The sequence below is a fragment of the Salmo salar genome, chromosome 01, assembly GCF_965601325.2.
Source record: "Salmo salar chromosome 01, fSalSal1, whole genome shotgun sequence".
Lineage (NCBI taxonomy): Eukaryota > Metazoa > Chordata > Actinopteri > Salmoniformes > Salmonidae > Salmo > Salmo salar.
The window spans coordinates 21,344,525-21,356,720 of NC_138291.1; the positions used below are offsets into that span (position 1 = coordinate 21,344,525).

The 12,196-nt window shown below is 42.2% G+C and overlaps 1 protein-coding gene across 1 annotated transcript in view; it reads right to left on the reverse strand.

Annotated features, from left to right (window-relative positions):
- LOC106573945 (CD109 antigen) overlaps positions 1 to 12,196 on the reverse strand; it is a 23,498-nt gene continuing 11,302 nt past the window's right edge. The window contains exons 23-34 of the mRNA XM_014149455.3: positions 11,918 to 12,059; positions 11,116 to 11,292; positions 8,427 to 8,508; positions 8,096 to 8,324; positions 6,729 to 6,900; positions 6,257 to 6,447; positions 5,933 to 6,088; positions 5,721 to 5,786; positions 1,540 to 1,682; positions 1,189 to 1,345; positions 892 to 994; positions 1 to 782 (exon numbers count right to left, since the gene is read on the reverse strand). Of these exons, the coding sequence (XP_014004930.1) occupies positions 592 to 782; positions 892 to 994; positions 1,189 to 1,345; positions 1,540 to 1,682; positions 5,721 to 5,786; positions 5,933 to 6,088; positions 6,257 to 6,447; positions 6,729 to 6,900; positions 8,096 to 8,324; positions 8,427 to 8,508; positions 11,116 to 11,292; positions 11,918 to 12,059 (1,809 nt within the window). The 3' untranslated portion in view covers positions 1 to 591. The remainder of the gene's footprint in view (positions 783 to 891; positions 995 to 1,188; positions 1,346 to 1,539; positions 1,683 to 5,720; positions 5,787 to 5,932; positions 6,089 to 6,256; positions 6,448 to 6,728; positions 6,901 to 8,095; positions 8,325 to 8,426; positions 8,509 to 11,115; positions 11,293 to 11,917; positions 12,060 to 12,196) is intronic.

Genomic DNA, 12,196 nt, shown 5'->3' on the forward strand with positions numbered 1-12,196 from the left:
TTATTCACCTCAATTTACTTTATTTTGTTTACATTTGTGTATCAAAGTGTACAAACCAATGAGGTTACTTCACAACATAAAAAAGCCAGATTTATGATAAATAAAAAAGTACATTCCACATTAAATCCAGCGCATCAAATAGCTAATAAAACAGTCTGCTTTGACCAATTTACTGATTCAGGCTAAAGTAAATCAAATCTATTCATACAATAATAATTACATATTTCTACAGGTAGTTAAAAAAAAGAAGGCTTTTAAAATATGCGGTTTATATTATTATAATCTCAGTTAACATAGAAATAAAATCTTGTGTAATTGGGCAGCTGCTGGATGAAGCTCTGGGTCCAAAAGTGATCAAGAAATGCTAGAACCAGGAGCTCCACCCTCTCTCTTTACAAGTTACGGGCCGAATGTCCGCTCCCATCCACAATTCTAAAGACGCAAACACCTGACAAATCGTGATTTGTCCAAATAACTAGCGACGAAAAAACCTCAACATCAGAACTATTGCTGCTCGTTATCTCACGCATACCACAGATTCTGTGGTGCCTGTTATGTTTACGTAGATCTGTCCACGAGACATTGATATTGTTATAACAGTAAAGCTATAATTGCAACCAGTACACATCCCAACCAGTAGATGGCAGTGTTCTTTGTGTGGGCGGTGGAGGAGCTCGAGATTATTATTTCTTGCCTGCAGAGACCGCAGTCTCTCCCACAGAAGGCACAGGAGCCCATGTGCTGCATCACATCGGAGTTGTAAGACCTCACTGCTTTACGCCCTTTAAGATATGGCAGAGGGAAATATTGTATTGATAAATATTGCATTGATAACAAGAGAGACAGTCTACGCATGAGTGATTGTCCGCTGTGATAGTAAAAGGTACTTACTTGGTTCATAGTAGTCGTACACCTGAACCACAGCATCTTGCACATGTGACACTTTGAAGTCTCTTATCATTGGGATTCTGATGCACACCTGTGTTGCGGTCAACTGAAAATAAAAGTCATGAATTAGCTACACAATCAATAGATGAATAGCTACACACAATCTACACAATCAATAGATGACACAAATGAAACTTCCAACATACAGCAAATACAATGTGTATTTTCCCAATTTCACCTGTGAAACAGCAATGCTATTGTATCTAAACATGAGACGTACAATATGTAAAGTCAACTTACTGAATCTAAATAGAGGTTAACTTTCCCAGGAGAAGCCTCAACTTTTCTGACCAGGTCGCCCGTGGCAACAGCCTGTGGCGCAAGGGTGAAGCCACTCAGCACACCCACATCTACCAGCACCATACCTGTCTGAGCTATCTTCTGGCTCTCCAGCAGCCTAACACAGAACAGAATCGTGATTAAATGAACAAATACATGATTATATGAGCATATTTCTGTCTGCTCACAGACATTTATCAACACAAAACTGTCTAGATAAATGTAAAATAGTGGCTCAAAATACGAACATGTCTTGATGCCTGCAACAGACAAAGAATGGTTGAAAACATCTCCATAGAGATGGACACTTACCTGGTGCATATGGATAACATGATGTGGTCCAGGTCATCCTCATCATCTAACACTTCAACGTCCAGAGAGAAACCTTCATGGACTGTGTCATCTTGGCTCCTCTCAGACAGCACTCTGTCCTCTATGTTGTAGAACACATTCATCTGAATGACAGGAGAGGTGATAAAAGTCAGCGTATATCTGAGTTACATTGAAATTACTATAGTTATATCTTCTAAGCATAGTACTGTTTAACTTGTTATGAGCAACTACAATACCACAATAAACAAAAGAGCTAGTCAGAGACAGAATAAATAAATACATTTAGAGGGAATCTGTAACAAGAGGTTGAGAGGGGGGGGTATGTAACAAGATGTTTAGGGGGGGTCTGGAGCAAGATGTTTAGTGGGGGTCTGTAACAAGATGTTTAGGGGGGGTCAGTAACAAGATGCTTAGGCGGGGTCTGTAACAAGATGTTTAGGGGGGGTCTGTAACAAGATGTTTAGGGGGGGTCAGTAACCAGATGCTTAGGCGGGGTCTGTAACAAGATGTTTAGGGGGGGTCTGTAACAAGATGCTTAGGGGGGGTCAGTAACCAGATGCTTAGGGGGGTCTGTAACAAGATGTTTAGGGGGGGTCTGTAACAAGATGCTTAGGGGGGGTCAGTAACAAGATGCTTAGGCGGGGTCTGTAACAAGATGTTTAGGGGGGGTCTGTAACTAGATGCTTAGGGGGGGTCTGTAACTAGATGCTTAGGGGGGGTCTATAACAAGATGTTTAGGGGGGGCCTGAAACAAGATGCTTAGGGGGGGTCTGTAACAAGATGTTTAGGGGGGGTCTGTAACAAGATGCTTAGGGGGGGTCTGTAACTAGATGCTTAGGGGGGGTCTGTAACTAGATGCTTAGGGGGGGTCTGTAACTAGATGCTTAGGGGGGGTCTGTAACTAGATGCTTAGGGGGGGTCTGTAACTAGATGCTTAGGGGGGGTCTGTAACTAGATGCTTGGGGGGGTCTGTAACTAGATGCTTAGGGGGGGTCTGTAACTAGATGCTTAGGGGGGGTCTGTAACTAGATGCTTAGGGGGGTCTGTAACTAGATGCTTAGGGGGGTCTGTAACTAGATGCTTAGGGGGGGTCTGTAACTAGATGCTTAGGGGGGGTCTGTAACTAGATGCTTAGGGGGGGTCTGTAACTAGATGCTTAGGGGGGTCTGTAACTAGATGCTTAGGGGGGTCTGTAACTAGATGCTTAGGGGGGGTCTGTAACAAGATTCTTAGGGGGGGTCTGTAACAAGATGTTTAGGGGGGGTCTGTAACAAGATGTTAGGGGGGGGCCTGAAACAAGATGTTTGGGGGGGGTCTATAACAAGATGTTTAGGGGGTCTATAACTAGATGTTTCGGGGGGGTCTAAAACATGATGTTTCGGGGGGGTCTAAAACAAGATGTTTAGGTTGGGTCTAAAACAAGATGTTTAGGTTGGGTCTAAAACAAGATGTTTAGGTTGGGTCTAAAACAAGATGTTTAGGTTGGGTCTAAAACAAGATGTTTAGGTTGGGTCTAAAACAAGATGTTTAGGTTGGGTCTAAAACAAGATGTTTAGGTTGGGTCTAAAACAAGATGTTTAGGTTGGGTCTAAAACAAGATGTTTAGGTTGGGTCTAAAACAAGATGTTTGGAGGGAGTCTATAACAAGATGTTTGGAGGGAGTCTATAACAAGATGTTTGGGGGGGGGTCTGTAACTAGATGCTTAGGGGGGGTCTGTAACAAGGTGTTTAGGGGGGGGGGGGTCGGTAACTAGATGCTTAGGGGGGTCTATAACAAGATGTTTCGGGGGGGTCTATAACAAGATGCTTGGGGGGGTCTGTAACTAGATGTTTAGGGGGGTCTATAACAAAATGTTTAGGGGGGTCTATAACAAGATGTTTAGGTTGGGTCTATAACAAGATGTTTAGGTTGGGTCTATAACAAGATGTTTAGGTTGGGTCTATAACAAGATGTTTAGGGGGGGTCTAAAACAAGATGTTTAGGTTGGGTCTATAACAAGATGTTTAGGGGGGGTCTAAAACAAGATGTTTAGGTTGGGTCTATAACAAGATGTTTAGGGGGGGTCTAAAACAAGATGTTTAGGTTGGGTCTATAACAAGATGTTTAGGTTGGGTCTAAAACAAGATGTTTAGGTTGGGTCTAAAACAAGATGTTTAGGTTGGGTCTATAACAAGATGTTTAGGTTGGGTCTATAACAAGATGTTTAGGTTGGGTCTATAACAAGATGTTTAGGGGGGTCTATAACAAGATGTTTAGGGGGGTCTATAACAAGATGTTTAGGGGGGGTCTATAACAAGATGTTTAGGGGGGTCTATAACAATATGTTTAGGGGGGTCTATAACAATATGTTTAGGGGGGTCTATAACAATATGTTTAGGGGGGTCTATAACAATATGTTTAGGGGGGTCTATAACAATATGTTTAGGGGGGTCTATAACAATATGTTTAGGGGGGTCTATAACAATATGTTTAGGGGGGTCTATAACAAGATGTTTAGGGGGGTCTATAACAAGATGTTTAGGGGGTCTATAACAATATGTTTAGGGGGTCTATAACAATATGTTTAGGGGGGTCTATAACAATATGTTTAGGGGGGTCTATAACAATATGTTTAGGGGGTCTATAACAATATGTTTAGGGGGTCTATAACAAGATGTTTCGGGGGGGTCTATAACATGATGTTTCGGGGGGGTCTATAACATGATGTTTCGGGGGGGTCTATAACATGATGTTTCGGGGGGGTCTATAACATGATGTTTCGGGGGGGTCTATAACATGATGTTTCGGGGGGGTCTATAACATGATGTTTAGGGGGAGGTCTATAACAAGATGTTTAGGGGGTCTATAACAAGATGTTTAGGGGGTCTATAACAAGATGTTTAGGGGGTCTATAACAAGATGTTTAGGGGGGTCTATATCAAGATGTTTAGGGGGGTCTATAACAAGATGTTTAGGGGGTCTATAACAACATGTTTAGGGGGTCTATAACAAGATGTTTAGGGGGTCTATAACAAGATGTTTAGGGGGTCTATAACAAGATGTTTAGGGGGTCTATAACTAGATGTTTAGGGGGTCTATAACTAGATGTTTAGGGGGGTCTATAACTAGATGTTTAGGGGGGTCTATAACAAGATGTTTAGGGGGTCTATAACAAGATGTTTAGGGGGTCTATAACAAGATGTTTAGGGGGTCTATAACAAGATGTTTAGGGGGTCTTTAACTAGATGTTTAGGGGGGTCTATAACTAGATGTTTAGGGGGTCTATAACAAGATGTTTAGGCGGTCTATAACTAGATGTTTAGGGGGTCTATAACAAGATGTTTAGGGGGTCTATAACAAGATGTTTAGGGGGTCTATAACAAGATGTTTAGGGGGTCTATAACTAGATGTTTCGGGGGGGTCTATAACTAGATGTTTAGGGGGATCTATAACAAGATGTTTAGAAGGGGTCTTTAACAGAGGACTAAATTAAAGGCAGTTGGAAGCAGGACCTTCCATATCCTCTCTGTGATACCATCGGAGCCGATTTAACATGGACCAGACGGTATGTGTTCCAGATGGTAATTGCCGTATTAATGTGGTCAATTACCACGTTTTTGTGTTGACCCGTCTCAACACAGGGTTCACGCTGCATTGTGGCGGGCAGATCTATGGTTCACAGCTGTTGCCTTCATTCACACTGGACATGGTTCCGAGATTGCATGGAAAGCTAGTGAGGAGACAACCATTGTAATGTATGGCCATTAAATCTGAAGTGTAGTAGTCATTGTAGGCCCCCTCCATTGCCTGAATGAGCATACCTATACATCCCAAACAGGGGAACTAGGACCCCTGAGGTTACTTGGTCTATCCACAGGGGGTACTTGAGAACTCATGAAACCATAGGCCTACTGGGAAAATTCAAAACATACTTCAAATCAAATCAAATGTTATTGGTCACATACACATGGTTAGCAGATTTGAATGCGAGTGTAGTGAAATGCTTGCAGGGGTATACCAGGTAGAGCAAAATTCAGTTGGTGGTATAGTAACCAAAAAAGGTTGGGAACCACTGTTCTGACATAGTTATGTCATCACATATCATAAACGGCAAGCACAAATAGAAAATGGGGTTTATAGCAATTACTTTAGACATCCAGTGATAAATAACTGGCAATACCTGAAATAAAGCGAATCCTCTTCCCTCCATAAATACATTGATGAGTAAATCTTGTTCAGCATCTACCTGGAAAAATACAAAACCTCTATTAATACTGTACTGCCTGTAAACTATACATTATGGTGAGTGTTTGCTTGTGTATGCTGTTAGATGATCGTTGAAATATCATATATCATGAAACAGACAAAGACTACTATGCCCAAATGTTTTACCTCTTTGCTCTGGTGTACCAGGTAGTTGGTGGAGTTGATGTGGAAGTGGGACACTGTAGGTGAGACTGAGGTGGACACTTCGACCCCCAGCTCAATGGCATGTGCCCCACTAAAGGTAGCGTAGACAGACAAGGCTTGTAGGGCTACCACTGTGTCCTAAGAGAGGAAAGGGTCAAAGGTGGTATCATTTTGGAAATCCACCCATCAGGGATAAATCTCTCTTATTGAAAAGGTAACTTTAAGACAGAGGGTCATGCAGAAACAGTGGCATGAAGATAGAGAGACTAGAGAGGATCTTCTACAGTATGTGAAGTTAGGGTCTACCTGTGTGCTCCCGTATGCCCCCAGGTAGTTCCTCTGCTGGCTCAGCCACTTCATGAGGGAGATGGCCTCCACCACACTAGCCCGCTTGTACAGCGCCAGCAACACGTAGGCAGCCATCTCTATCTCTGCTGAGCGCGGCTGCCATGAGTCAGACACCTCGGCACTGGACGACCGCCAGGTCTGGACCCCATCTGGAGGGGACAGCAACAGACACCAGGTAAAACAGGGTCTCGCAGGTAGATGGGCTGATGTCATCGATATTTACACATTATGTACATTATCATAAGACCAATGTCGATGGTTGAGACCATACTGTTCCTCAACTGACCATACTGTTCCTCAACTGATCACTCAAAAACAATATTGATTGTCAACATTTTGTCATGGGCTATCACAGGCTAGTATCCATCTTCTCTCTGTGGCACATATTGACAACCTGTAAATAACCATAGCTAATTCAAATGCAAATTACCTCTAATATCAGCTCTCCTCTTGAGCTCATCCAGGGCTGTGCCTGCGGTGAGACTGTTAGCCAGAGACAGGGCGTATGCCGCCAGACACAGGCTGTAGTTACTGGACACCCCGCTAGCCACTTCGCCCTCCAAATAGCTCCTGGTCAGGGACACGTTTCCGGGGAACATGTTCTACACACAGACAAGAATAAAGGATGGCATGAGACAGGGACACATCAAGACAGACAAGATGGTGGCCCAAGGCCATCATTAAGTTTGCAGACAACACAACAGTGGTAGGCCTGATCACCGACAATGATGAGACAGCCTATAGAGAGGAGGTCAGAGACCTGGCAGTGTGGTGCCAAGAAAACAACCGCTCTCTCAATGTGAGCAAGACAAAGGAGCTGATTGTGGACTATAGGAAAAAGCGGGCCGAACAGGCCCCCATTAACATTGACGGGGCTGTAGTGGAGCGGGTTGAGAGTTTCAAGTTCCTTGGTGTCCACATCACCAACAAACTATCATGGTCCAAACACACCAAGACAGTTGTGAAGAGGGAACGACAACAACTTTTCCCCCTCAGGAGACTGAAAAGATTTGGCATGGGTCCCCAGATCCTCAAAAGTTCTACAGCTGCACAATCGAGAGCATCCTGACCGGTTGCATAACCGCCTGGTATGACAACTGCTCGGCATCTGACTGGAAGGCACTGCAGAGGTTAGTGCGTACGGCCCAGTACGTCACTGGGGCCAAGCTTCCTGACATCCAAAGACTCCAGTCACCCAAGTCATAGACTTTTCTCTCTGATCCTGCATGGCAAGCAGAACCGGAGCGCAAGGTCTAGGGCTAAAAGGCTCCTTAACAGCTTCTACCCCCAAGCCATGAGACTGCTGAACAACTAAACTAATCAAATGGCCACCCGGACTATTTACATTGAACCCCCCTCCCCCTTTGTTTTTACACTGCTTCTACTCGCTGTTTATTATCTATGAATATTCACTTGACAAATTACCTCGATTAACCTGTACATTTTCTCGGTACCCCCTGTATATTGCCTCGTTATTGTTATGTAAATGTATTGTGTTAATTTTTGATTGATTTGAGTTTTTTTACTTTAGTTTATTTAGTAAACGTTTTCCTAACTCTATTTCTTGAACTGCATTGTTGGTTAAGGGTTTGTAAGTAAGCATTTCACGGTAAGGTCAAATGGATACCAAATTTTTATTTGAAGGCTGAGACTCCTCAAATGTTTAGATTGTCAACCTTCTTCTGCTTACACTTGGTTCTAAAGACTTTGGAGAGTATCAAACTCACTCAACTTGCCACCACACACACTGTGCTTTCATCATTTCTTTGTAAATCTCAAACTCTTGGTTCTCCTCACCACATAGGCCTGGTCCTCCAGCAGTGTCACCAGTACATAGGAGGTGAGAGAGACGGGTCCATCCAGGCCTCCCTGCAGCTCAGTGTGAATGACCCTGCCCATCTCAATGAACTCTCCCTGGGATCCCTGCTGCTGGACCAGCCAGGCCATGGCCCTGGAGAGAACACTCTGGTCAATCTGCATGAAGGACCGGGCCTGCAGGAAACACCTCAGGACAAACGCTGTCAGCCTGGACCAGGGAGAGAAGAGTTTGAGAACAGATACACTTTCAAATGAATGCCTTAAGTCTGAACCACAGCTATGATATTCACATGACTATATAATGACTTACCAGGTACTACCAGAAGTGTCGCTGGCTCCAAAGGCACTGAAGGATCCATCATCTCTCTGGAAAGATAGCTCTCTCTGATATCCTGAACAGGAATGACAGAACATACTACATATGAACATAACTCTTCGGAAGAGACAACATTATACTAAAATCATACAGAGTTATAGACCATGGATTAAATTATACTGAGTATCATACTGAAATATAGGGCATGGATTAAATCATACTGAGTATCATACTGAACTAAAGGGCATGGATTAAATAATACTGAACTATAGGGCATGGATTAAATCATCCTGAGTATCATACTGAACTATAGGGCATGGATTAAATCATCCTGAGTATCATACTGAAATATAGGGCATGGATTAAATCATACTGAGTATCATACTGAACTAAAGGGCATGGATTAAATCATACTGAGTATCATACTGAACTAAAGGGCATGGATTAAATAATACTGAACTATAGGGCATGGATTAAATCATCCTGAGTATCATACTGAACTATAGGGCATGGATTAAATCATCCTGAGTATCATACTGAACAATAGGGCATGAATTAAATCATCCTGAGTATCATACTGAACTATAGGGCATGGATTAAATCATACTGAGTATCATACTGAACTATAGGGCATGGATTAAATCATCCTGAGTATCATACTGAACTATAGGGCATGGATTAAATCATCCTGAGTATCATACTGAACTATAGGGCATGGTTTAAATCATCCCGAGTATCATACTGAACTATAGGGCATGGATTAAATCATCCCGAGTATCATACTGAACTATAGGGCATGGATTAAATCATCCCGAGTATCATACTGAACTATAGGGCATGGATTAAATCATACTGAACTATAGGGCATGGATTAAATCATCCTGAGTATCATACTGAACTATAGGGCATGGATTAAATCATACTGAGTATCATACTGAACTATAGGGCATGGATTAAATCATACTGAGTATCATACTGAACTATAGGGCATGGATTAAATCATACTGAGTATCATACTGAACTATAGGGCATGGATTAAATCATACTGAGTATCATACTGAACTATAGGGCATGGATTAAATCATACTGAGTATCATACTGAACTATAGGGCATGGATTAAATCATACTGAGTATCATACTGAACTATAGGGCATGGATTAAATCATCCTGAGTATCATACTGAACTATAGGGCATGGATTAAATCATCCTGAGTATCATACTGAACTATAGGGCATGGATTAAATCATCCTGAGTATCATACTGAACTATAGGGCATGGATTAAATCATCCTGAGTATCATACTGAACTATAGGGCATGGATTAAATCATCCTGAGTATCATACTGAACTATAGGGCATGGATTAAATCATACTGAACTATAGGCATGGATTAAATCATACTGAGTATCATACTGAACTATGGGCATGGATTAAATCATACTGAACTATAGGGCATGGATTAAATCATACTGAGTATCATACTGAACTATAGGGCATGGATTAAATCATCCTGAGTATCATACTGAACTATAGGGCATGGATTAAATCATACTGAGTGTCATACTGAACTATAGGGCATGGATTAAATCATCCTGAGTATCATACTGAACTATAGGGCATGGATTAAATCATACTGAGTATCATACTGAACTATAGGGCATGGATTAAATCATACTGAGTATCATACTGAACTATAGGGCATGGATTAAATCATCCTGAGTATCATACTGAACTATAGGGCATGGATTAAATCATACTGAGTATCATACTGAACTATAGGGCATGGATTAAATCATCCTGAGTATCATACTGAACTATAGGGCATGGATTAAATCATACTGAGTATCATACTGAACTATAGGGCATGGATTAAATCATCCTGAGTATCATACTGAACTATAGGGCATGGATTAAATCATACTGAGTATCATACTGAACTATAGGGCATGGATTAAATCATCCTGAGTATCATACTGAACTATAGGGCATGGATTAAATCATACTGAACTATAGGCATGGATTAAATCATACTGAGTATCATACTGAACTATAGGGCATGGATTAAATCATACTGAACTATAGGCATGGATTAAATCATCCTGAGTATCATACTGAACTATAGGGCATGGATTAAATCATCCTGAGTATCATACTGAACTATAGGCATGGATTAAATCATCCTGAGTATCATACTGAACTATAGGGCATGGATTAAATCATCCTGCGTATCATACTGAACTATAGGGCATGGATTAAATCATACTGAGTATCATACTGAACTATAGGGCATGGATTAAATCATACTGAGTATCATACTGAACTATAGGCATGGATTAAATCATTCTGAGTATCATACTGAACTATAGGGCATGGATTAAATCATACTGAGTATCATACTGAACTATAGGGCATGGATTAAATCATCCTGAGTATCATACTGAACTATAGGCATGGATTAAATCATTCTGAGTATCATACTGAACTATAGGGCATGGATTAAATCATCCTGAGTATCATACTGAACTATAGGGCATGGATTAAATCATTCTGAGTATCATACTGAACTATAGGGCATGGATTAAATCATACTGAGTATCATACTGAACTATAGGGCATGGATTAAATCATCCTGAGTATCATACTGAACTATAGGGCATGGATTCAGTGTGTGTGAAAGTTCACCTTCCATCATGTATGACAGAGCCTTGCTGCGTATCTCCTCGTATGGCTGGCTGGATTTCGCCAAGCGCTGCAGGACATAGACGTTGGGAGCGAAGTTGATCATGTTTTGCTCTCCACAGCCGTGAGGCATCTTAACCAGCAAGCCCAGCCCGGTGATGGACAGGCCCAAGATATCACCTGTCACACCACACCCCACAAACAAGAAGGGAAGGGAGGAACCATTTAGACGTTATACAACCCAAACATTGTGGTGGTAATACAGAAGGATTGGGTTCGATTTCACCAGAGGACATTTCAGACCAAGCACCCTGAACCGAGAAAAGGTAAATGTGCGAGCAGAAAGAGAGAGAGAGATGGACAGATTAAAGAGAGGGAGGAAAAAGGTGTGAATGCAGAGAAGAATATGGCAGAGATGAAGAGACAGAAAAGCCCTTGGTGTTTAGAAAAAAGGAAGAATCCCTGTACAGTAAACACCAAATGCAAAAAGATTCTAGGTTAGCATTCTACCACGACAAATACCCAACATCTCTGGACCTGATTGATCATCATAAACAACCCAGCAGCTGCTCCGAGTCGGCTTGCCACAAATATTGTTTTGATAGCCCTCATTTCTGTTTCCATCATCTAACACCCAACATGGTAAATGACAGCTCTTTACTGGACTACCACGTGCCTGCTTCATGCCCAGCGTCTAAACACAAAATGAAACATGGGCGTATGCTGCGGTTGAGGTCACAACATAAACAGAGCTATGTTGGTGATAACAAAAGATGGCTGGTATACAGTAGGGCAGGGTACATACCAACCACTGCCACGTGAGCCCGCTCGCTGCCTGGCACCACATCTGGAGGGAAGGAGAAGTGGAGCTGTCTGGACAGGTTACGGTTGGTCAGAACCACCTCCAGAAACACGGTCTCTGAGAAGGACTGTTCTTTACCCTCAGGCTAAGAGAACACACAGACATTGATTACGGGAGGAGTACCCATTGGAAATATACACAGAGTATACCAAACATCAGGAACACCTTCCTAATATTGAGTTGCACCCCCCTTTTGCCCTCAGAACAGCCTCAATTCATTGG